Consider the following 26,203-nt stretch of genomic DNA (forward strand, 5'->3'; position numbering starts at 1 on the left):
AAGACCATTGGCGCCCTCTAGCCACAGCTGTAGAATACTCAAACACGAAATTGGAAAACGGAAAAAGGAAGCAAACAGATTTTGGACGCTCAGCAGAAACGACTTGTTGATACTTGCCCGCGCACTTGCAACGGCGGACACACGTTGAACTGGGGATCTTCGGACACGTGCCTATCAAGGACACGAGTCCATACCAGGACCAAAAGACACATGAAGGTGGGTTTTCCGACACTTGCTCGGTCGCGTGCCGCTCGTATCGTGTAGTTTGCCTCTTATTGTATGCATGTGTTAGGTAAGGTAGCGCACAGGCCATGCAATAGTCATATATTTTTCTGTTGCTAAGACGTACAAACTATACTGAGCTTAGATGCATGGCAAATATCACAAACAGGAAACAGATGCAAAGTTCCATTAAATACACTTCCTCAATTTTTTGTAACACTTCTCAAGACAACCTGTTTGTCATAGCCAGTTTTGCAAAACTAAGCAACCACTCCAGTCTTGTTTACAATGCTTACATTTATATTTATTGGGTGCATCCTGACAGCACACTGTAAGATTTATCTATCTCTCATGAATAGTGTATCTTTCCCCAAATGTTGCCATTTGACGAACCTAACTCAAAATGCATTTCTCCTTTTCAGTTCAGCCATTGCTACCAGATAAAGAAGAGGACGAGCCTGATGAAAATGGTAAGTTTCTTTTTGCACCTTGGCCTCTGCTAGCATGCTCAATGCAACCAAGATTTTTTTTTGTTTTGGTGATTTCCTTTGGGGGTTGGTTGGTTTAATCCCCATACTGGATTAATAAAAGGACATTTGTATTAAGTTATAAACTATCTGCAGTATCTGTGCAAAAAGTCTACAGTGCCTATATCCAAAATGCATTTTCCCCCTTATTCTTTCAGTTCAGGCATCTCTTCCAGACAAAGAAAAGAATGATAAGTTCTTCTGCTATTATAATAATGAACACAAGAGAAACTATAGTGAACATCAGTGCAGAAATTATGGGGCATCTGCTTGAGCCTTACATCAAAATATTGATAAAATACTGCTTGGGACTTCAAAAGGGGAACTGGCGAGGGGGGATTTGTATTTGTTTGTATCTCCCTTGCTTCTGTCTGTTTCAGTCATTGGTACCAACTTAAGAATAATTACATGTTATACAAAAATGATCATCTCAGAGTACCATGATCATATTTTAGAGAACAGCTGAGGGGGGGATTTGGACCAGAGAAAGAGAGAAGGGGCGTAGGAGAGTGTGTGCGTTATGTGCCATCAAGTCGCCTCCGACCTTTGACGACCCTATGAATGAAAGACCTCCAAAACGTTCTGTCTCTAACAGACCTACTCAGATCCTGCAAACTGGAGGACGTGGCTTCTTTTATTGAGTCAAGCCATCTCGTTTTAGGTCTTCCTCTTTTCCTGCTGCCTTCCACTTTTCCTAGCATGATTGACTTTTCCAGAAAATCTTGTCTTCTCATGATGTGACCAAAGTACGATAGCCTCAGTTTTGTCATTTTAGTTTCTAGGGAGAATTCAGGCTTGATTTGTTCTGAACCCACTTATTTGTCTTTTTGGCTGTCCGCAATCCTCCAGCACCACATTTCAAATGAATCAGTTTTCTTCCTGTCAGCTTTGTTCACTGCCCAACTTCCACATCCGTACATAGTATGGAGTGTGGGTGGGTGGGCTATTTCTTGCTCACAGCTTCTCCATTCTAAAATCACCACTAGGCTCAGCTCCTTCTAGGGGGTTAAAAATGTACATTTAACTCACTTTTTTGAAATCAACACAGTGCAGGGAGGAAGGCAAAAAGAGCTCGCCATGAAAGATAATTAGAGAAAGGATTAAGAATCTCTACTCCCGTTGTTTCCCTGCTCTGAATTCCAGAGATACTTAGCCAAAACAAGTAAGAGACTTGTGGCATCTGAAAGTGTTTATTGTGGATGAGGCCCACTGCAAGTGACACATGAACTGGTTTCCCCCCCTCTTCTATGGATGTTAAATTAGCTCAGCAAGTCTAGGAAGATTTTGTTCTCACTCGTAACTGCTATTGTGAATGGTCACTGTGTTAACCTCACATACATGTGAGCTTTGCATAGAGATGCTAGATTCTGGCTGAAATCCTAAGAACGCTTTGCGGAGATAAATCCCATTGAATAAATGGGACTTACTTGTAAGTACACATGCTTTAGATTTGCTCTTTCATTTCACTGGCTTTTGACCCTATTTTGACTTTTTTCCGGTACACCAGGATGTTAATGTATTTGCCAATTCAGAAAATTTCATGGATCTGTTGAAGTGCGTACCAGCTCCTGATAACTTACATCTTTAGCACCTGGTATATTGCAGTGTGATGTTTGAAAGTACTTGTGCTGATGTGCCTTTTTGCTCAGAGCGTGTGTCTCATCCCACAATTAACAGTCCTTCAACAGAAGTTGTCATTGGCAAGAACGTTACACTGAAGTGCTCCTTAAGAACAGGTTCTCTGCCAATTAACTACACACAGGGCTTTTTTTCTAGGAAAAGAGGTGGTGGAACTCAGTGGGTTGCCCTTGGGGAAAACGGTCACATGGCTGGTGGCCCCGCCCCCTGATCTCCAGACAGAGGGGAGTTGAGATTGCCCTCGCGGAGGGCAATCTCAACTCCCCCCCGTCTGGAGATCAGGGGGTGGGGCCACCAGCCATGTGACCATTTTCAAGAGGTTCCGGAACTCCGTTCCACCGCGTTCCAGCTGAAAAAAAGCCCCAGCTGAAAAAAAGCCCCATTATATAAAGGGACAGACAGAGTGTTGCCTTCTGCAAGCAAGAACAAAAAGAGAGAAGTGGCTGTATTTTCTTCACTATCTCCTCCACAAAACTTTAAAATACGACTTTAAAAACTGTGAGATTTGCACAGCTCATTTTGACCCAGGAGCCCCGTGCGCACTGGAAGCAAGTGCCAAATGAATTGCTATCCTGAGGGAGCAGCTAAACATTGTTTTGCAGCAGGAAAGAGTTGCACAGGTACACACACACACACACACAGGACAGTTAGAAAAAGCTAAATACCCAGTGAACCATATAGATTATATTTTGCAAAATATACTATACCTTGCATTTTATATGTGTAGAAAGTGACTCACATAAGATACTCTCTATAGATACACAAAATTAGGATTGCTAGGCTGAGCCTGGCAACCAGTGGGAGAGCTGAGGGGGTGGGAACATGGGAGGGGGACATCACTACGTCACTTCTGGGTACAACCTGGAAGTGGCAATGGGTAGCTCTAGGAACTGCCAAAAACTCTTATGTTTTTACCATAGCACTTCTAGAGGATCCTAGAACTACCCATTGTCACTTCTGTAGTTGTACCTGGAAGTAATGTACTGGTACAGAGGCCAACTTGTTAACTTTTATTTTTCTCCACTGTTTAGAGCAGCAGCAGGCAACTATGGTGATCAGCAAGAGACTTCCTCCCATAGTAGGAGGCATGGCAACCCTAAATAAAAAATGTTGAGCGATTGTAACCTTTTGGTAGTAGTAGACAGTAGCATTTTCTTGTCAGCATATTGCAATGTGATGTTTAAAAGTTAATGGTAGCCTCTTGTTGATGTGCTTTTAGGCTCAGAGCCTGTGTCGTCTCCTGAGATCTACAGTATGTCAACAGAAGTCAGCGTAGGTGAGAACGTGACACTGTCTTGCCTCTCAAGGACTGGTTCTCTACCCATTACGTATACGTTATACAAAGGAAGAAGCAAAGTACTACTTCCTGCGACAAAAAACAAGACGGGAGAAGCAGCTGAGTTTCACTTTCCTATTCATTCCAGCCATGAACTGGGCGTATATAAATGCAAAGCCAAAAATAATTTTAGCAACGATAAATACAGTCCCGGTTTCAACTTTACAATGAAAGGTACGTGTGCATTTTCAGTGGCAAGTGAAGACGTTTCCCATTTTAGCTTCTGATCTTGGGAAGCACCAACTGTTTTCTCACCGACAGACACAAGTCTCGACAAGTCAGGCAGAAGTTTGTAAGAATCTAGGCCTGCCTATTATGGGGACTGATAGTACACTTTAAAAGCAGACCTCCAGTCCAGTGAGGGAGATCCATACGACAGTGCAGCATTTTGAATATATGAAGTTGCCTTCCGAGCCTGACCATAAGTCCACCTCGCTCAGTCGGGTCTACTCTGACTGCCAGCATCTCTTCAGGGGATCACAGTACAGATGTGATATTTTGTGTCTGTAATACTTTTAACTGCAGGAGCGAGTACTGAAACTGGGACATTTTGTATTCATAGCATGTACTCTGCCCCGTGGTGCAGAGTGGTAAGCTGCAGTACTGCAGTCCAAGCTCTGCTCACAACCTGAGAGCCAAGCTACAAGTGACATCTTTCACGTGAAGGACACTTGATCGTTTTCGCAAGTTTTTCTGGGAACTGAAGTCCCTCTCCCCCACCCCTTTTCCTTCTGTTCTTTCCCCTCTCTATTAGAATCGCTGCCTGAAGAGCCAGAGAAAGCCTGCAGCAACAGCAGCTTTTGCAAATCATTTCTCCAGTCACAAGCCTGCTCTCAACGATCTTTGGGGGCGGGCAGCTGCAACTTTCTCCCTTCCCTGGGCGTCCTGCTCAGCTTCACTGACATGTCAGCTTTCTCCAGAGCAGCTCCCAGGGAGCAAGACGATTTGCAAAAGCTGCTGCTGCTGCTGGCTTCCTCTGGCTCTTCAGACAGCGATTCTAAGAGAGAGGGGAAGGAACAGAAAGAAAGGGGGCGGGGGAGAGGGACTTTAGTTCCCAGAAAAACTTGCAAAAACGATCAAGTGTCCTTCACGTGAAAAATGTCACTTATAGCTTGGCTCTGAGTTCAATCCTGGCGGAAGCCGGGTTCAGGTAGCCAGCTCAAGGTTGACTCAGCCGTCCATCCTTCCGAGGTCTGTAAAATGAGTACCCAGTTTCCTGGGGGTAAAGTGTAGATGACTGGGGAAGGCAAGGGCAAACCACCCCGTGATGCAACGTCCCTCCATGAGTCAGTAATAACTCGGTACATGCACAGGGGACTACTTTTACCTTTTTACTCTTCCATTAAACTTTAGTATCCCTCTACTATCCTGTTGTGGGTTGAGTAGGTGCACATGTGGACATCTGCTCCTTTCTACCTCATGATACTCACCTGAGCCCTGTTGAGCTGCTGCACCTTTTGGTGCAAATGGGGCCCATATTTATTACATGCGACTAGATGTTTACAACTAGCTACAGCTGGATTAGGGTCAGAATCTCTGTTTGCTATTTAGTTTTCTTAAGTGTTAAGGCCATTTACCAAAAGGTGAAGGAGTGTAGAGGAAAATATGACCTTTGTATTTTGCTTTAAAGTTTGATTCAGAAATGCTATTTAGGAACCATTCTAGTCCTTGGTGATTCCATCTCTGATTAAAATACATTGTTCTTTTAAGTAAAATGAAAGGAAATTGTATTGAAAAGGAAGCACTATATGCTAAACAACTGTTCCTTTTTATTAGCAGGAGAGAGAGAAAACAAAAATTTAGTTGTGTTCATTGTACTGCCTCTACTATTGCTGCTGGTTGCATTCGTTGTAGCAATTCCATTGCTTATCCTTCCCTGGTGTAAAGCAAGTAAGTTTACCTTTTCAAACCATTTCTGGGACTTCTTTTAAACTGATGAAAATTTCACTTTCAGCCTGCCTATCACAAACTAAAGACAAGCCTTTCCATATGCATCATTATGCTCCTTAGGGGGAAAAAAATTAGTAACAATGATTTATTGCCTATGTTATTTAAAGCTCCATTTGCTACTAAGTGCTATAAGTTGGGGGATCCACATGGAATCATGGTGGGAGAAGGAAGGGCATAGCTGCGGCAGAAAAAAAGGGTGGGTTTTTTGCATATTTCATTTCACCATCATCAGATGAGACACTCAAGGCCCTGGTGGAGACTGAGAGTCTTTCTACACAAGACATCTTACATGGGGACGCTTTCTGTGTGGACTTATATTCAAGTGTACTCTGTCTCCCTAGCAGTGCATATGCCTCCACAATGGGACAAGTGTAAGATCTTTCAGGTGAGCGTCTCTGTGTAAGATGTCTTATGTAAAGAATCACCTCTAGTTCTTGTGAAAATCAACAGGATGCTAAGTAGACCCCACTGATTTTCTGCACCTTTCAGGCATAAAAAGCATACTCCTCCAATAGTAGTTTTCAGTAGTATTAAAAAAAATGTGTTCTCTTTCTCACCCTCCATCATATTAACAATGAGAGCTATATTGATTGAGATTGTAACACATAACCCTCCCAAAACCTCATATCCTTCAAGAAAAACCAAAGTCTTAGATTTGTTTATTCTTAGCAATTAACCTTCCCTAAAAATTTGGAGTATTCTTGAAAAGGATGATTTAGCAGACTGCAAGAACGTAAGTAACAGACAGTAGTTAGAAAACATAGTAAATAATATGTATTTGAATGAAGCCCTCACTTTCTGGCTCATAAGACTCTATTAATTCCTGTATCTATTCCTAACTCATATTCCTCCACATACTACCAAGCCATTATCTATAAATAGGATGCTTGAAATAAAAACAAAAGCCAAACCTTCAAGGTACCAGTTGGCATTTTTGCTACGAAGTGTGTCAAATATGTGGAATGGCTAGCCCTGGTTACAATTCTAACAGGGGCCGTTTTCACATGGCTAACTGGCCTCCAGAGCGTTGTGCAAAACTCCCAGCAGACAGTGTCTTCTCACACGATTTCACGCAAAACTCCCGGATAACAGCGTCTTCCTGGTGCGATTTCACGCGAGAAGACGCTATCTGCTGGGAGTTTTGCGCAATGTTCCAGAGGCCGGTAAGCCGTGTGAAAACGGCCAGGCTGTGAAGAGTTCCATTTGCAAGCTTACCACATGCCATGTGAATAAATGAATATTTATTTGTGGTCAAAGACCATTACAATGGCAATACATCCTTAACAGTCAATAGAATAATTAAATCCAGCATAAAAGTGCAAAAAGACATAAAAATACATTTAGCTTTTAAAATATTAATATATATAATTCCCTGGGAACAGAAGTGATCCTGATATTTAATATATTGATATTAAAATAGTTAAAATCGTAAAAGGAGCAGAACAGATTATGTATGGCCATGCTTCTTCTCATGGAATTTAACCAAATGGAGACAGAATTTGGCTATCTGCCTGGAGATAGGCAGATTTTCATCAATTAGGAGTTTCTCCAGGCAGGCCTTATCTGCCTCTACAATTGGTCTGTCTAGGAGTGGGGAAATAAAATTGTCCCAATAGACTTGATGGAAAGGACAGCGAAAGAACATATGAACAAGCGATTCCACTTCACCAATGGAACAATGGCAGTGTCTGTCCTCATATGCGATCTTTCTATATTTCCCTTCAATGACTATTGAGGGGATAACTTCACATCAGACCACATGCCATGTGAGAATACTATGAGGAACGCGGAAATTTCTCTTTAGATTGTCATTTCTAGTGCAAACATCTCCTTCTTTTTCCCTGCATGTAGCATAACTGACAAAAATAAGCCCCTTCCTTGGAAGAGGCTTTCTTCCTTGGAAACTTCTTAACAAAATATTGTAAGCCACTACCTCAAACCAGGGCTTTTTTTCAGCAGGAACGCAGTGGAACGGAGTTCTGGAACCTCTTGAAAATGGTCACATGGCTGGTGACCCCGCCTCCTGATCTCCAGACAGAGGGGAGTTGAGATTGCCCTCCACGCCGCTCAGCGGCACGGAGGGCAATCTCAACTCCCCTCTGTCTGGAGATCAGGGGGCGGGGCCACTAGCCATGTGACCATTTTCTCCGAGGGCAACCCACTGAGTTCCACCACCTCTTTTCCCAGAAAAAAAGCCCTGCCTCAAACTTAAAACAGATTATATTTTTGGAAAAATAGTAAATCACTGAAACTTTGCTTCTTCTTTCAGGAAAACTGGTAAAAGACATCTCACCTACGGTTTATGCTCTAGCAAGTTACCCAAGCTCAGAACACAATGTCACTTATGCTGCGATTGGTAAAGTGGAAGCATTTACACTTTATTTAACATGTCTATGTAAAAAGAAATATGATGTCAGCAATTACATCTGGAGACTATTTCTGAATTGTCAAAGAGAGAAGTAGAAAAATCAGCAGTTAAACTGATGGAATTGCCCTGTCTCCAGAAGACTTGCTAACTTTGCGCCTTCATACAGCATCTGGGGACATGGAGATCACTGGACCATTATACTAAAATTCTATCAGGATATTAAGGAGGTGGGAAGACCATCTTTTTCAGCCATGTCAAAAATATTGGTATGAAATGTTAAATAAAGCTACTAAGTATATATTTTGCCTTAGCCACACTGAGCAGATGGTATTTGGAGAAGTGGGATATAATGTACTAGACACATAAGAGTTTCCACTACAAGCTAAGTAAAAAGGCAGTGAGTTAGATCCAGTGCAGCAGTTTGGTGGTGGTGGTGGTGGGGGGGGGTTTCCAGATAAAAAGTTTATTGGAAAAGACAGTAACAATATATTTAAAAAGACAAACAGAATATATAACAGTACATTTCAGCTAGAGAATATTGCTCCTCTCCATCTCCTTACTTTATACTCAGCATTTTATATTCAACATTTTAAAATATTAATTTTCTAACGAGTCTTCTTCCATAAAAATTACTCTTCATTTTTCTTAATTACCAGATACATAGCAGGGAAACAAGGGCTAAGCTACATGGTATGTTTGTTTATGAGTTATCTCAGGGTCTACTGCTTTGATCAGTCATGCATCAGCTTCAAGAACATTGTTTAAAAGCCATAGAAGCTGATTTTGCTGATGAGAGGTAGCACAGGTGGAAAAGGGGGTTCTTGCTTCCTCTCCCAACCTTTTTTCCTGATTGAAAGAACTCCTAATACAATGTTATTTGCATAAATGTGGAGCTGTACATGCAGTAGTCTGAGCAGCCCAGCTTGGCATAGACTTCATGGAAATTCCAATCAAAGGTGATTGGTTGGGAGCACTCACTTACTAGAACCTTGCGAGGATCTGATTAGAAATTGCAAATGCCACAGCCTGGCAAATTTGAAGAATAAAAAAAAATGCCTGGTCTACTGATGATGGTAAGCACCTAAAAACAAAAACACCTACATCGCTGGGGTGTGTGTATGTTTTGTAACGCCTAAGATTTCCAGATCTGTGTTACCATTCTAGTAAAATCACAGTGACTCCAAACAGTCATTTTCATGTATAATTTTGGCTCAAGAATTTTGTAATGCATGCCCCTAACTAGTACTCTTTTTTTAAAATATAGTTACAGAGAGGCAAGAGAGTCTACAGGTTTCACAATGAAAACATACAGAATTCATATCAGTCTAACCTGGTCCCACAAAGATCAGTGATTTCAAAACAATCTCAGCAGCAATTAACATTGCATTAGAAAACTCTGCAATTCATTAGGCCATGGCAAGTGACTCAGGCAGAGTATAGCTCTCCCACTAAGTATCCTAGCAGTAGCAACAAAAACCTGTGTTACAGGAACCGGCTGAGAAGACGTGATAGAAAACGGGCTAAACAGAAAATAAGAGAAAGGAAAAAAGTGCCCAAGATGTTCATGTCATGCAGCTCAAGAAATGTAGAAGCTGGAGTTTTATTTAGATTTGTAGCCCACCCCAGTCCAAGACTTAGAGTACCTTATGAGGTGAAGCTATAACAATGCAGATTATTTGGAAGTATAAACAGCTTAGTAAGAAATAGGAGCAGTTTCATCAATCATATCATAGTCAATACACACAGAATTTCCTATTATCCAGATGCAAGATGGGCAAAGAACCACCAGTCTGAGAACTAAGCAACAGGGAAAGGTTAACACACAACAGCACACAATATGCATCTAAACAGTAAGGAAGGAAACAGTGTGTCTCTCTTCTAGTCCTTTGTGTGTTCTGTCAGAAGCAAGTGTCATTTAGAAGTTTCATTGAATCACATGAGATTGGCTCAGACATATCATTCCCTATCTTCAAAACATGATTTGGAGTTCCAGAACTTGATGACGTTGCTAAGAATTGAGCCCTGCAGTATGTAACACTTGATGCTTATCAGTCAAATGGAAAAACCCCCAATAAAGTTCTGAGAATTTTAGCTATTCACATACTATAAAGCCCAGGCACGGATGGCTTTTCAGGTCAAAAGGCTCTTTTGCTCTTATTTTTTGTATTTATATTTCTCACATGCATTCCGTTCAGCACATGAAAAAGACCAGGAAGAATATGTCAACATGGAATTTGAGACCAAAAAGGAAAAAAGCAGAAAAGGTAAAAGTCTATTGTGTTCTGTAATTGAAACAAAACCAGAACATATGACGCATATGATGATTTTAGGAGAACAGTCCTATCCAACAACGTTGAGTGGCACAAGGCAGTGATAAATGAGTTAAACCCACCCTTAAAGAGGACCTTCAATCGCATAGAATGTAGATGTGTAATTGATTTTCAGGTCAGACTATTAACTAAAGTGTTCTGCAATTTCACTTAAAAAATTGAAACTATCTTGCAACCCACCTTCCTAATAGATTGCCTAAGCTAGTTCAGGAGACCACAGGCAGAAACTGTGAATACAAAGCAAATGTGAAGTCCATGCACCAATGCTAGCCATGCACAGGGGCATAATTTTCAACAGGATATACACCCCAAAGAACAGTCTACAGGACTTCGGATGGTAGTCACATATGAATATCCTTTTGATAGAGTAGCATGAGGGAAATTTTGTTTAGGAGTGCAGCTTTTTTATTGTGGCTCCTACAAAGTGGTACTTTACAATAGTCTATCAATAGCAGCACAGCTGGTAAAAAGATTACGGGGAAAACTTTGACCTGTTGCATAATCCTTTGCTAAAATAGGGATGTTTTACTAATATTTTTGCTCATTTGTCAATAGATTATGTAGGTGGGGAAGTAACCAAGTCACACACAAAAATAGTCCTTCTGGACATGCCAGGGTTAAAAAAAAAATCAATGGCAGGGTTAAAAGAAACCTTTGTGAGAACATTAAAGGATTTTATAGTGCATTTTAAGATACCAACAATTCTTAGTTAAAATTAAAAATATTCAAACATACAGAAGTTACAGTCTTTCACAGGGATTTCCACATAACTGCTATTATAAATTTAATAGAGAATGCACCTTACCAGTACTGCTGGATTGCACCTTAAATGTTGCAAGGGTTTTGCTCAAAAGATTCAAAAGCCTGGCAAAAGACTATGGCAATGGAGCTCACTCTCAAGGATTGCAATGTAAGGGAAGGATCATAATAATAGATCCCCATTATTATGATCCTTCCCTTACATTGCAATCCTTGAGAGTGAGCTCCATTGAATAGTTTTAAGTAGACCTTCTTAAGATTGCTCTATCAATTACCTAATGAATGATAGTCACCTTTAGGCTAGTTCCTATACAGTGCCAAGGAAAGATGCTGGTAGAAGCAAATCACTTCTGACTTCCCAGTCCCCCTGGAAACTGCCTGTGAGTACTGATAAAGTAGTGCCCAAGGCTGGGAGACCTTTGTGGATAAAAAGCCACGAAACATGGACAGCTACAGCAAGGAGGAAGAAAGCAGATGAAATTACCCCTATTGCCTCTTGTGTCAGAGGAAAATTTCTTGCTTAGGTGTAGAGCTTTTTTTCTGGGAAAAGAGGTGGTAGAACTCAGTGGTGGAACTCAGGACCGCACTTTGGGTCAGCTGGAACAAGGGGGGGGGGTTTAAAGCTTAAATCGCCCTTGGCGAAAATGGTCACATGGCCGGTGGCCCCGCCCCCTGATCTCACGGAGGGCTATCTAATCTCCCCTCTGTCTGGAGATCAGGGGGCGGGGCCACTGGCCATGTGACCATTTTCAAGTTGTGCCAGAACTCCGTTCCACTGCGTTCCAGCTGAAAAAAAGCCCTGCTTAGGTGGAAGAACAACTAGGATCCAACCACAATAAGTAATATTTCCAAACTAGCACAAAATTTATATGATCAAGATGCAATAGCTGTTTAGAATTTCATTTACATTTTTAAACTTATGCATTATGTTTATTTCTGATTATTCTAGTGAGCTTCAGAGATGCTACTACGGTAGTCTATTCAGAAATTTTCAGAAGATAAAAAAGGTAAAATTATCTGCTCAGAATTTACATTCAATTTCATGGGATATCTTTATAATCTTTAGTACTGCTCTTGGTTCAGAATGTTGATAATCTCATCTCAAAGTTACCGTAGAGCTGAAAAAGCTGCAGAAAATGATGACTAAAATGATTTAAGAGGTTTGGGATCCTTTGTTACAAGGGAAGGCTAAAGAGTTTGGATCTTTTTAGTTTAGAAAAAAAATGATGACAAATAGGGAACATTATAGTAGTTTTATAAGATTACTAGCAACAAAGCCCGTCATGGGAAAAAAAATACAACGGGCTCTAGAAAGGGGAGGGTAGGCAGGTGGGCATTCCCTCCTCCTCCATCACTGATCCCAGCAGGATGAAGACGGGCGGGCGGGCGGGCGGGCATGGCCACCTCCTCTGCACCTGATCCTGGCCGAGTGAGGGGGGGGGGTGGTATTACCTCCTGCTCCGCTCCCGATTCTGGGTGGGTGAAGAAGGGACGGGCATTGCCTCCTACTCTGCACCTGATTCCTGCTGGGTGAAGTGGGGGAGGCAATGCTGCCTGCTCTGTGCCAGATTTCGGCAGGTTGAATGAAGGGCGGGCATTGCCTCCTGCTCCATGCCTGATCAAGGCCGAGTGAGGGAGGGCGGGCATTGCCTCATGTTCCGCTCCTGATCCTGGCTGGGTGAAGGGGGTGGACATTGTCACCTTCTCCTCGCCTGATCGCGGCAGGCCAAAGAGGGGGGCTGGCATTGACACCTGCTCCACGCCTGATCACTGCCAGGTGAAGTTGTGGGTGGGCATTACCTCAGGCTCTGTGCCTGATCCAGGCTGGGTGAAGGGGGATGGGCATTGCCTCATGCTCTACTCCTGATCCTGGCTGGGTGAAGGGAGGCAGGCATTTCCTCCAGCTCCACTAATTATCCTGGCTGGGTGAAGGGGAGCAGGCATTTCCTCCAGCTCCACGGCTGATCCTGCCCGGGTGAAGGGGGGGCCGGGCATTGCCACTTGCTCTGCTCCTAATACCAGCTTGGTAAAAAGCAGGGAGAGAGCATTGCCACCTGTTCCGCACCTGATCCCAGCAGAATGAAGGCAGGGGTGGGCATTGCCAATTGCTCTGCTCCTGATCCCACCTGGGTGACAGCAGGATGCGGGCATTGCCACCTGCTCCGCTCCTGATTTTGGCTGGGTGAAGGGAAGAGTGGGCATTGCCACCTGCTTTGCTCCTGATCCGAGCTGGGTGAAGAGGGGATGGGCATTTCCACCTGATCTACTCCTGATCCCAGTTGGGTGATGGCAGGGGGGGACGGTCATTGCCACCTACTCCACTCCTGATCCCAGCTTGTGAAGGTGGAGGGTGGGTATTGCCCTCTGCTCTGTGCCTGATCCCAGCTGAGTAAAGGGTGGGCAGGCATTGCCACCTGCTCTGCATCTGATCCCAGCTGGGTGAAAGCTTTGGGTGAGCATTGCCACCTACTCCACTCTTGATCCCAGCTGGGTGAAGGGCAGGCAGGCATTGCCACCTGCTCGACTACTAACGTCAGCTGGGTGAAGGTGGGGGCAGGCATGGCCACCTGCTTTGCTCCTCATCCCAGCCGATTGAAGGCAGGGGGTGGGCACTGCCACCTGCTCCGCTCTTGGTGCCAGCTGGGTGAAGGTGAGGTTGGGCATTGCCGCCTGCTCCATGCCTGATTTCGGCCTGGGCTTCCTGCAAACAAGCATTTAAGCGGCTTATGTTAAGCTGCAGAATAGGAAACCCATTTTTTGAAAAGTGCAAGTTAGCTAAACTAGGAGCAGTCTATGTAAACTGCATTTCTACTGATATGCAATGCTTTACACTACAAACCACTTAAATGGAGTACAGAAGAGTCCACAAGCAAAGGGAACGTATTCTTGCCCTCTGCGGTTTCTACAGGAACAGAAACATTTTTCAAATGTACAAATTTTCCAGATAGAAGCCTACAATTTGCTTGGTGCGTTGGTGCGTTTCACTGCCTCACCAGCCCTTCTAGCATGGTTGAAATATCCCATCTACATCCTTCACAGACGATCCATTTCCATTAGATTACTCAGACGATAGGAATGTACTGATTGCTGAGCTGAATCTGACTCACAGAAAAACCGTCACATATTTTACATTCATCAGATTGATAAAAAAAGAATCCCTTTACGTAACCCTGACTTGGCACAGTGTTGTCATGACAAGACAACACAAGAGGGCATGATAAAGAGCAGGTGAACTTTTTTGCAAGTTCATTACTACCTGCACATATGTCTGTGCAAAGTGTCTCCTTTTTGATGTTCAATTTTTATACAAACCACACAAGACTGAGACAGAAGTCAAGCCATGGGACAATGATTTTATTCCACCTACCATTTGTTATTAGCCTTCACAGCCCCCATGATTCAAATATGACGCAACATCATTACATTTATGGCCTGAGGGCATTCTTAACAGGCACATATTGACAGTGATGGGGATGCCATTTATTTATGTTGACTCCGAAATGGGAAAGAAAACTAATTTGGCTAACTGCAACTTTAACACTGCCCTTCTTCAAATGACAGTGATTGTACCACTGCTGTAGTACAGTGGTTAAGTGGTTCAGCTGTGAATCAGCACTCTACTGGTTCGAATCCCACTCAGTAGGTGGCCTTGGGTAAGCCCCTCCTCTCAGCCCCAGCTCCCCAGCTGTATTGTGGGGATAATAACAACACTAACTTGTTCACCGCTCTGGGTGAGGCACAAATCTGTCTAGAAGAGCGGTATGTGAGCACAGTTATTATTCTTGTTGATGATGATGGTTTTCCAATTTGTTGGGCAGAAAATGAACACTACCGCATAAACATGTGCTATCCTTTCCATCAGAAAAGGCAATTAATTTATAATTACTGCAGTCCTTCCCAAAGCAGAAAGAGCTTAGACTGGGTATCAATACAACTTACTCAGATATGCTTGTACATCCTTTGGTTGAGCTCAAAGTTGTGGCTCTCCAGTGGAACGGTTTTATCTGTTGTTCCATCTCACTTTGTATAAAAATGCACCACTACTGAACGCAGCATGGTACTTGGAAGTCATGGTTTCTGAAGTTCATTGGCAACTTCAAAGGATTTTCTAAAATGCATCCGGACAGGAAGATACAAAATTCTCTTTATTATAACTGTCACATGTTTTTAGCTGCTGAAATGTACTTGATTAAAAAGTCTTTTAATCTAGATATATGCATCATCTCTTTCATTGTGGTGTCTCTGCTCCTCAGCTGGACCACGCCATTCTCTAGCGTAGCATCACTGACCAGGATTGTGAAGAGGACACTCATTTCGTCATACCTGCGAACAAGGGCCAAAAAGCACGGAGTTACTATGCTTTGATCTATTCCCCAGTAATGTTATGAAAAACTGACTTTAAGCAATTACAGGGCTATTAAATAATGAGTACCAGGGCTTTTTTTCAGCTGGAACGCGGGGGAACGGAGTTCCGGAACCTCTTGAAAATGGTCACATGGCTGGTGGCCCCGCCCCCTGATCTCCAGACAGAGGGGAGTTGAGATTGCCCTCCGAGGGCAATTTCAACTCCCCTCTGTCTGGAGATCAGGGGGCGGGGCCACCAGCCATGTGACCATTTTCTCCTAGGGCAACCCACTGAGTTCCGCCACCTCTTTTCCCAGAAAAAAAAGCCCTGATGAGTACTGTACTTAAAAATCTTCCTGGGGTTTTAGGTTTCATTAAGTAAGAGAAATACTAGTATAGATATTCGCTTCCTCTTGCGGAAGATGAATTTGATTTAGTATTAGGATGGTTCCTAAGTGTTGCCATATAGTTAATCCAGGTGTAGCTTTGCTCAAAAGATTAACTTTTGTACAGGAGTTTATTTCTTCTTACTTTGAATACAGCTGCTCCAGTGATGACTGCATGGTTTCAAGATATCCAGGCCAAACAGAAATCCCGTTTTCTAAAAGCTCATTGAACAATCCCTGACACACCTTGGGGGAGAGGAGAGAGGAAAAAACTGTCTGTTACTTGAAGCATTGCAAAGGATGGTAAATCATCTTGTATAATATAGGTTTGAATGTTGACGAAATATAGGTTTAAGACACTTGCTATGTTTAGGAAAAGTAAAGAAATCCCTTCATATTAAAAGATTCAGCTTTGTTTATTCTGTTTATGTAGCAATCCTATACGCCGAAGTTACTCAGACTAAGCCCATCAGTTTCACTGGGCTTAGACTGGAGTAACTTTGCATAGGATAGCACTGTAAGTTAGGAACCTGATCTTCTTACTCATTCTTTTAACACTCACCAAGGTCTTGAGAGTTTCAGTAGTAGAAAGCTTTCTCAAAGTCTCTTTCACAGGTGATAAAAACTGGAGGGGGGCATTTCTTGGGCTCCTTCCCAGATCTTGCCCCTATGCCACTTTGATGCTTGTCAACATTTGCAGATGATTGGGGAGGCATACGGGGGGGGGGGGGGGTGAGGCCATGGTTCAGTGGCAGAGTATCTGCAAAAGGTCCTGTACCTCGCAATGCTGCAGGCAGAGTAAACGTTCCTGACTTGGATAGATCAATTGATTCAGGAGAAGACAGCTTTATGTCTTCGTGCATGTTCTGTATGACCAAACTGACATCAGTTGCCACTAACAACCTGTAACCAAATCTATTCCTGCTATAGCATTTTTAGAGAATACAGCCAGGAAAAGTAAGGAAGCTTCATATGTAACACACGTGTATTCAGTCCTAGCACACACACTGTTCTTCGGCTCCTACCTACCTACCTACCTAACAGACATGACAAGGAACTTCCAAGTCAAATGTGGCTAGAATGATGGACTGGGATGAGGTTTGATTCCCTGTTCTGTCATGGAAGCTCACTGGGTGATCTTGGACCGGTCACACTCACTCAGCCTAACCTACCTCACAGGGTTGTTCTTGAGAGGATAAAACAGAGGAGGGGGGGACAATGTTGTAATCAATTTTGGGTCCCCATTGAGGAGAAAGGTGGGGTATAAATGAAGTAAAATAAAAATAAATAAACCCTTCACATATAGTACAGATGTGGCTAGAGACAATGGGCACGCATGTTTTTCCCCAGCCCCTAATACCAGGCATGCAAGCAAACCTCTGGGTATGAGAGTTTGTTTTTAATTCCCTAAACAGTAGTTTGATGTAGCTTATAGGACTGATACATCGAGAGGAATCTGTTTCTGAGTGCAAGTTGTTCTTCTGAACTGGGATCTAATTTTTAAACATTACACTGGCCCTTAAATTGTCAAAGCCTTACTGGGAACACTGACTTAACATCTGGCCCACTTTAACATTGGGAAAAGGCTTGCCTGTCGGAGCACAGACTCTGTATTTGATCCAAATGAACAAAAAAGTGTAGTTAACTAGAGTCAGACTGCTACATTAAGAGCATGGACAACAGCTTTAGTTTCAAAGCTCATTCACTGCTCACCTGCCTCAGTTCTGTGGTTGGGCCTCTTCCCACATCCAAAGCAACTTTGATTGGTGTTAAACATGGGTGAAGCTTGAGCACCTGAAACACAACATTACACAAAATATGGAACTTGTGAATATTCCCAGAACTAGAAAGGAACTGCAAGTACATGATGCGTTAACATTGTTGAAGTTGTGGAATCGGAGACTTTAAGCCAAGGAGTTACAGCTACAAATTAATTTTAGAGCAGGAAAGAATTCTAGAGACTATTCAGGCACTTCAGCACAATTTAACATTTTGAATTCCATAGTTATGAGTGCCTTATTCTTAAAGAATGCACTCCTTTCACACACACACAGGAAAATCACCTCTCTCTGGATAGCCTTCTTTCTTGGTAAAGTATTTTCAGTCAGCTGCATACAGTCACAGAGATATGCTAGCACTCCATAGTCTAGATTGCCATTCACATACAGGATATGAGGAATAGCATTCTTCCTGCCATCTCGGCCCTGCAGGGGAAACAACACAATGTGCATTCCGAAATCCACTTAAGATTTTTTTTTAACTTGTGCATCTCATTGAGCCAGGTTTATCTTTACAAGGGGTCACGGCTCATTGGTAAAGGTGCACGCAGAAGGTCTCTGGTTCAATTTCCGGCATTTCCATGTAAAAAAGGATCAAATATTAAAGACCTCTGCCTGAGACCCCTGAGAGCCAGTACAGACCTGGACATGCCAATGGTCTGGCTCAGTAAAAGGCAGTTTGTGTAAAGAAACAATCTTCATATGTGGGCTCCATTGAAAGACCAGTGTTCAAAAGAAAACCAGAAAAAAAGGTGAAAAACACAGCAGAGCTGCAGTGTGCAAGAAGCAAACGAAGAGTCTTCACGTTTCACCTGTGGGGAAGGACTCCATCAAGAATCCCATATATCTGCTGCACTGTGATAACATCATCCCAGGTGGCTTGGCCAACCCTGTGGAGAGATTTTTTCATTCCCAAGCAAGCAACATCAAGCCATGTCTAAACACACGAACAGTGCAGTCCTATGCAGAGTTAGTCTAAGTGCCATTGAAATCAATGGACTTACACTGGAGTAACTCAGCATAAGATTGCACTGAAAGAGTCGCAAATTTAAAAGACCCAAAATATAATATGAAAGCAATCCTTAAGTTTTCAACTATGATGGGTATTGCCTCTGTTGTAGAAACACCATTGTCTGTACATCATTGCATTGCCTCCCAGGCAAGATGTGTGTCCTACGCGTCATCTGGCAATGTAATAAAATACATCTTACATGTAGCTGAGATGCTTTTCCAGGATACATTTGCAGCAGCTCATTATCTCCTAAATTCCACAATGTTTCTATCAGTTCTTTCCCCCAAGGAAAGCTGTAATAAATATTGCTTCCTCTTCTGCCTTCTTTCCCATTATAGTCACTGCTGCTGAAATTGGAAGGGCTTATTGCCAACTGGAGGTGAGAGAGAGAGAGGGGTGGGGGCTTATCAACATACAGGTTAAGTCTACTCTAGGTTTAATCACTATACAACTGGCATAAATAGATGTATTCAAAACATTCTGCGGATAGCTAAAAATTAGCTGTCCTTCTATTCCATCTGAAAGAAAAGTGTATACTCATTTACTAAAAAAAGTTCAATTAGAAAAGTCTACAAGGTTTTGCTATGCCCCATTACAAATTCTTCTGCAGTGCCATGGAACTCGGTGATTCTCATTACACAAAATCAAAACCATTTCTTTAGAAACAATTTATTACATTCATATCTTGCTGTTCTTCCATCATGGAATATTTACATTCTCAGGAGGTATCCCATTCAGGCACTGACTTTGCCTAGCTTAAGCAAGGTGGCTGTATCACATGCCCACTAACCATTCCCTGAAGTTGTTTAATTAATAAAAAGCACATAGCCCCTGAACACATTTCTGTCTCAGAAACTGCAATGGTTCAAAAGCATAAGTGATTGAGATTTCTTCATCTTTTCCTACTTCTTTCATATCAATACACTAATACCAAAATCAGTATATTCTGAGTGTACTCTATCCAGACAATCAACTAAACAGCTCTAATTGGTTGCATGTTTAGCTAACTGTCTTTCAGTGATGTACATAAAGACTAGGGATAACAAGGCTGAACCACAAAGTTTTAGAGTAAGTACCCAAAGTTAAATGAATGACTGAGCTAAATGGGATGCTAATAGTTGCATAAATCCACGGAAATCGGTGCAAAAATGCAACTGCAGCATAACGCTCTTCTGTTCTTGCAACGATTCTTGCACAAGCAAGTGATGGTAACCTGTAGAGGAAAAACATACACATACAAGTCACCGACTCCCTTCCAATTTACACAAACTTCTCCATTTGGTTGCCTGGAGGTAATTCCTAGTTGCCACAGATTATTAAGAGGGAGAGTTAGTTACAGTTTGGACTAAGAATCTTCTTTGTGTCAGGATCTAATATGTTCTGTGGTTCCTTGGTCAGAGTTATGCCATGTTTAATTCTGTAGTCGTTAGCCTTTCTCTCCCTCCAGGTCCAGGTGTTATTTTGACCGCGCTTTCCATGGGAGAGAATACTCTTATCTGTTTCTACAGCCAGAGACCTTGACGGGCCGAGCCTTCCCACAGCAAAGTTCCCATCGCCATGGAAGATGGGGGGGAGGCTGGGAGTGAAGGGTTTGATGTATCACATGTTGTGCTTTCTTTTTTCATTCTCGACAATGACTGTGTTCAGACAAGATCCTTTCTAGGCCTTGGAATATGGATACTTGTGTCAGAGCCTAGTCTTTCAATAAACCTTTTGAAATCAAGAAATGGTGCTTCTTGCAGAAGGGGGAGACGAACTCTAGATAACAGGGATTCCATAGTCTGACGCTTTGAAGTCAACCAAATCAATCTATTGCTAACCTTCCAGCATCTTCCTCAGAGGCATAAATAAACATCGCAAAATACAGTTCAACATCTCTGTACCCAAACATCATGTAAAATAAGTAAAATGTTCCGAATACCTTTCTCCACCACTGAAGACGCTGACGTAACCAGTAATCTAGCCACTGTCCTGCGGTTCTGGCAGAGCTGTACCACACGAGGGAGGCCATTGTCCTTTCACCTGTTCTTTAACCAACAGCAAAGGATGGAGCAAATTAACCTTTAAACACAAGCAAATGCAAAAAAACTAATTTTACTTTTATTTATTTACTTCACTTATACCCTGCCTTTCTCCCCAGCGGGGACCTAAAGCCTCCATTTTATCCTCACAACAACCCTGTGAGGTAGGTTAGGTTGAGAGTGAGTGACTGGCCCAAGGCCACCCAGCAAGCTTCCATGGCAGGGAGAGGATTTGATCCTGGATCTCCTAGATCCTAGTCCAACATTCTAAATGCGACACCACACGGGTTCTCTTTCTAAAACTGAACAAACATGCAGGGACAACAACTTGTGGCGATGTACTGGAGGAAAAGCTTGTATTAATGTACCTCACACAATTCTCTTCTTCATTATTTCTAACTGAGTGGAAACATACACCAATCTGAGCAGTTCCAAAAGGCAGCCTCTTGTTTGCCAATTCCAGGCAATCAACATATTGTTCTAAGGCACCTGTCAAAGAAGAAAAAATTGGCTTCAGCATTCCTTTTTTTGTTTAACAATTTTTTTTATTTTTTTAAGGCTTCAGCATTCCTGGCTAATTTTTTATGGGTGAATTAAAATTTCAGTTTGCAATGGGAAAGAGAGAGCCAAAAACAAGCAGCCTCGGGAGGAAACCTTGCGACTACAATGTGCAGTAACAAAATAAAACACCCTCAATGCAGATCCAGACATCATCATTCTACCAGCTGATAAAGGCAATGCTACAGTGATCATGAAAACGGAGGAATACAAAAAGAAGATTAAGGAACTCCTGGACCCCTCCACCTACAAAAAACTAAAACGAGATCCCACTTGCAAAATCACCAGGCTAACAAATGCGCTGATCAAGAATTCCTCACTACATCCCGACACGCACAGAAAACTATGCAAGACTGAAGCACAGCCACCTAGACTATATGGACTCCCCAAAATACATAAAGATTCAGTCCCACTCCGACCCATTGTGAGTGCCATTGGTTCACCGACATATGAATTAGCTAGACATCTGGCAGATCTCCTGCAGGACCACATCGGGAAAACCTCGTCTTACATCAAAGATTCAGCAGATTTCATCAACAAAATCAGTTCTCTGAAACTCAATCCACAAGACATACTTGTCAGTTTTGATGTTGTATCCCTGTTTACCAAGGTTCCAGTAAAAGACACTATTGCACTGATTAATCAGATTTTCCCAGAGGATCTAACAGCCTTATTCCATCATTGTCTGACAACCAGTTACTTCCAATGGGACAACGAATTCTATGAACAGATGGATGGGGTGGCCATGGGGAGCCCACTCAGCCCAGTTATAGCAAACTTCTACATGGAACATTTTGAAAAAACAGCTCTAGAATCAGCACCCCACAAACCCAGTGTATGGTTCCGGTTTGTGGATGATACATTCATCATTTGGAGCCATAGGGAGGAAGAATTGAGGGAGTTTTTGAATCATCTCAACAACATCCACCTGAACATACAATTCACAATGGAGAAAGAAAGTGAGGGAAAACTCTCATTCCTGGATACCTTGGTCATCCGCAAAGCAAACTTTCAGTTAGGTCACAAAGTCTACAGGAAACCAACTCACACTGATCGGTACTTACACAAAAACTCCAATCACCACCCCCGACAGAAAAGAGGCATAATGAAAACATTAGTGGATCGTGCAAGACGGATATGTGAGCCGCGCTTTCTCAATGAGGAAATTAATCATCTAAACCACGCACTTCAGGCAAATGGCTACTCCAGAAATGAAATCCGAAGAGCAATCAAACCCAGGATGAATCAAACAACCAAGGAAAAACAGTCACCTACAGGAAAAGTGTTTTTGCCATATATCAAAGGAATTACTGATCAGATGGGAAAGCTTATGGAAAAGCATAACCTTCAAGCAGTATTCAGACCCACCCGAAAAATACAACAGATGCTACGATCAGCAAAAGACAGCAGAGACCCCCTCACCTCTGCAGGAGTATACCGTATACCCTGCAGCTGTGGACAAGTTTACATCGGGACCACAAAGCGTAGCATCCAGACAAGAATAAAAGAACATGAAAGACACTGCAGACTTGGACAGCCTGAAAAATCAGCAGTGGCTGAACATAGCCTGACTCAAACAGGGCACAGTATCTTATTCCAGGACACCAAAATACTGGACAACACTTCCAACTACTTTGTCAGACTGCACAGGGAAGCCATTGAAATTCACAAGCATAAGCAAAACTTCAACAGGAAAGAAGAAACCTTAAGAATGAACAGAGCATGGGCTCCAGTTCTGAAAAACACCAGGCCAACAAAACACTCCACACCCGACAATAGCCTTGCAGAGAAGATTAGCACATCAAGCACCAATCCATATGCAAAAGAACCTCCTCAGGATACAGTGAAGCCTCCCGCCATTAGCATTCCACACCCTGGGAAACTCTTACAGAATGACTCAGCTCAACCCCACCCCTCCTGAGTAGATACAAATGACCTACATCTTTTCCACACTGTGACACTGAGAGATCTCTGTCTTTTGGTGCTACACCTCTGAAGATGCCAGCCACAGCTGCTGGCGAAACGTCAGGAACTACAATGCCAAGACCACGGCAATACAGCCCGGAAAACCCCCAACAACCAAAATAAAACACAGTTTATTTTTACACTACAAACTTTAATTACAATTGTCTAATATTAAGTCCAGATTACCACTGTACGTTACTGCTAGGTGTTAAACATTTGCAGTACCTGCATTTACAGAATAGTTAAGAATCACTCACGTTTTGGCCTTCTTCAGTTTTATACTGGAAGTTCCAAAAGTAAGGACAGATGATAACATAGCCACACAAGCCAGCGTTTACATCTTCAGAATTGTAGCATTTTATGTTAGTATACTACTAAAACTGCTGATCTACAACTGAAACTGGAAATTTGAAAAGGAGAAAGGGTAGCTCAGCTCAACTGAACTTAACATAACTGGCGAGTCAATCGCAGGATTGGCACAGCACCCACACACCAATGGAGTACAGCAGACACTTCTGCTGGGAGGTATCATAATAATTACCTACAAAGAAGACTTAAGTATCACAGGATTAACAATGTTGTCAGTTTCACATGGGTATCCATGTTGATCTGTAGTCAAACAGTAAGATTTGATTCCAATAGCACCTTAAAGACCAACAAGGTTTTCAGGGTATAAGCCAGTTTGGTGTAGTGGTTAAGAGCGTGGGACTCTGATCTGGACAGCCAGGTTTGATTTCCCATTCCTCCACTTGAAGCTGGCTGGGTGACCTTGGGCTAGTCACGGCTCTCTGGAGCTCTCTCAAACCCACCCACCTCCCAGGGTGTTTATTGTTGTTGGGATAATAATAACCTACTTTGTAAACCGCTCTGAGTGGGTGTTAAGTTGTCCTGAAGGGCGGTATATAAATCGAATGTTGTTGCTGTTGTTGTTAACAGAGGAAGGGAGCTTTGACTGTCAGTTTACACCCTGAAAATCTTGTTGGTCTTGGGTGCTACTGGACTCAAATCTTACTTAAAATGCTGGTTGCTCAGAAAACTCGTGTGTGGACACTGCTGCCACAGAGAATGCCTCTGCCTTCAGAGCAGCAATGAATTTACAGCACAGAACTGTTGCAACCTACAACCTAATAACCTTTAACGCTAAAGCGATACCAAGATTCTTCAAGAAGCATATGGGTGTTTTTATTTTATTTTGTTCACATTTCACATTTCTATTCCGCCCCCCCACAAACAGGCTCAGGGCAGATCACAACCCATTAAAATACAATAAAATTCCATTTCCATAAAACATTTAAAAACATCATTAAAGCAAAAACCTGTCTGCTTTTTGAGCAATCTTGGAACTATTTTGGTGTTTGAGATTAATAGGCTGCATCTAGACAGCAGTCATTCTCTGGACCCAGGCCCTTTGTGGTTAAGAGGGAAAAGCAGCCAGTTTACATTATGCCTGGATCCAGCTGAAAACTATTATCTACACCAGAACCAGAAGGAGAAAAGACAGCAGCCTTTCCCTGATGCCCCCAAGCACTTTTAACCAAATGATATTTGAATGAGTGATTTACCCAGGGGTTTTTTCTGGGAAAAGAGGTGGAGGAACTCTCGAGAGGGAAATGAGGAAGAAACACACGGGATTCTTTGAAATCGTATTATTTTCAAGCACGATTGCCGAGTATTTTCAAGAGGTTCCCACCGCGTTCCCCCTGGAAAAAAGCCCTGGATTTACCAGATGTTTGAATGAAAAATGGCATAAAACCCGCACACAAACAAGGAAGGACGGGCCTGGGGTCCTCTGAGAGGGAACTGAAACCGACCCTGAAGCAGGCTGTCCCGCAGCACCCCCGAGGCCTCCAGCGCCTTCTTCAGGGAGCCCAACCGCTCCTGCTGGCCGAAGTCTTCGCTTTCCACAATCTCCCAAAGGGCTTCCGAGGGCAGCACTCTGAGGGCGGCCCGCCCTGCCGGCGCCCCCGCGGCCTCGGCCGGGCGATGCACCGGGGCCTCCACCGCGAACACCCGTTCCCTGAACACCACGACGGAGCGTCGCCACTCAGCGGCCAGGTTCCTCCTCAGCTCCACGCCCAGCGGGCCAAAGCCCGGGCCGCCGCCCTGCAGGTGAGAGGCCCAGGTGCGGTGCTGGGGCGGCGGCCCCCTTCGGAGGAAGCGCCGCCTCTCGCAGAGCTCCAGCAGCGCCTCGGCAACCCCGCCGGGCTGTCCCGCCGCGTGGCTGGGGGAGCCTGTCCCGAAGCGCCCCCGGGGCAGCTTCTGGGCGGGCGTCTCCAGCCACCCCCGGCCGACCCCCTTTAAGGCCCTGCAGAGGCCGAAGCGCTTCGCCCATAAGAGCCGGCAGGAGCCCCCAGCCCCGGTTCCGACCCGAAAGGACAAGCAACGCCCGCGAGGAGACCCGCCTAGAAGCATCTGGGTCGCAGAGGGCGCCCCCCGACGCACAGCGCACGCGCAACTTCTAGGACGAGCGTGAGTGAGTGAGGGGGAGGGTCCTATTTGGCGCATGCGCATCTTATCGGAAAGCTCTGAGCGTCGCTCTTAACCAAAGAGTTACAGAATCAATAAACGGTATATACTTCCGGGCTCTAATTGAACCTGGGGCGGGGAAGAAGGCAAGGCGTGGAGATATTTAGGAGAAGAATAGATACCCATGCAAAACGTACTTCGGGCTGCAGGGTGTGTGGGGGGGGGGGGAAGTAAATCTAGCTAAAAGGCCACTTCCATGGTTTCACCAAACCCATAACCAGCGCTCGCTTGAACGCAGACACCGCTAATTCCTCTCGTTTCCATGGAAACCGGCGGAGTTTCCATGCTAAGGACGACATAACCACCCTCTTTCCAAAGCGACGAGAGAGACGGACAAACAGGCACGCAGCAATGAGCTTCCGGTTCCCACCCGAAAACCCTCGTTGATAGCGCAGAATGCGCAACAGAGGTGCCGCAGGTTGCCAATCTCCAGGTGGGACCTGGAAATCTCCGGGAATTGTAGCTGATTTCCAGGCTATGGTT

General features: G+C 43.6%; 2 protein-coding genes across 5 annotated transcripts; one reads left to right on the forward strand and one right to left on the reverse strand.

Annotated features, from left to right (window-relative positions):
* Window positions 1–494: 494 nt before the first annotated feature.
* MILR1 (mast cell immunoglobulin like receptor 1) lies at window positions 495–16,817 on the forward strand. 2 transcript variants are annotated; one of them, XM_054977841.1, is made up of 8 exons: window positions 495–553; window positions 645–692; window positions 3,607–3,897; window positions 5,500–5,613; window positions 7,943–8,029; window positions 10,237–10,305; window positions 12,080–12,137; window positions 16,017–16,817. In XM_054977841.1, the coding sequence occupies exons 1-7, from the start codon at window positions 511–513 to the stop codon at window positions 12,130–12,132; spliced, it is 705 nt and encodes a 234-aa protein (XP_054833816.1). In that variant the 5' UTR covers window positions 495–510; the 3' UTR covers window positions 12,133–12,137; window positions 16,017–16,817. The 2 variants fall into 2 exon arrangements, with proteins under 2 accessions (XP_054833816.1, XP_054833815.1); XM_054977840.1 differs by lacking the exons at window positions 12,080–12,137; window positions 16,017–16,817 and having other exon boundaries at window positions 5,503–5,613; window positions 10,237–10,563.
* Window positions 14,149–25,657, reverse strand: POLG2 (DNA polymerase gamma 2, accessory subunit). 3 transcript variants are annotated; one of them, XM_054977837.1, is made up of 8 exons: window positions 25,006–25,657; window positions 21,040–21,160; window positions 20,572–20,677; window positions 18,850–19,023; window positions 17,924–18,064; window positions 17,574–17,654; window positions 16,006–16,106; window positions 14,151–15,453 (listed from the first exon to the last, which is right to left on the reverse strand). In XM_054977837.1, exons 1-8 carry the CDS (start codon window positions 25,604–25,606, stop codon window positions 15,288–15,290), a joined length of 1,491 nt encoding a protein of 496 aa, XP_054833812.1. In that variant the 5' UTR covers window positions 25,607–25,657; the 3' UTR covers window positions 14,151–15,287. The 3 variants fall into 3 exon arrangements, with proteins under 3 accessions (XP_054833814.1, XP_054833812.1, XP_054833813.1); XM_054977839.1 differs by lacking the exon at window positions 18,850–19,023 and having other exon boundaries at window positions 14,149–15,453; XM_054977838.1 differs by lacking the exon at window positions 21,040–21,160 and having other exon boundaries at window positions 20,572–20,672.
* Window positions 25,658–26,203: the final 546 nt, after the last annotated feature.

This window comes from Eublepharis macularius, chromosome 4 (genome assembly GCF_028583425.1).
Source record: "Eublepharis macularius isolate TG4126 chromosome 4, MPM_Emac_v1.0, whole genome shotgun sequence".
NCBI lineage: Eukaryota > Metazoa > Chordata > Lepidosauria > Squamata > Eublepharidae > Eublepharis > Eublepharis macularius.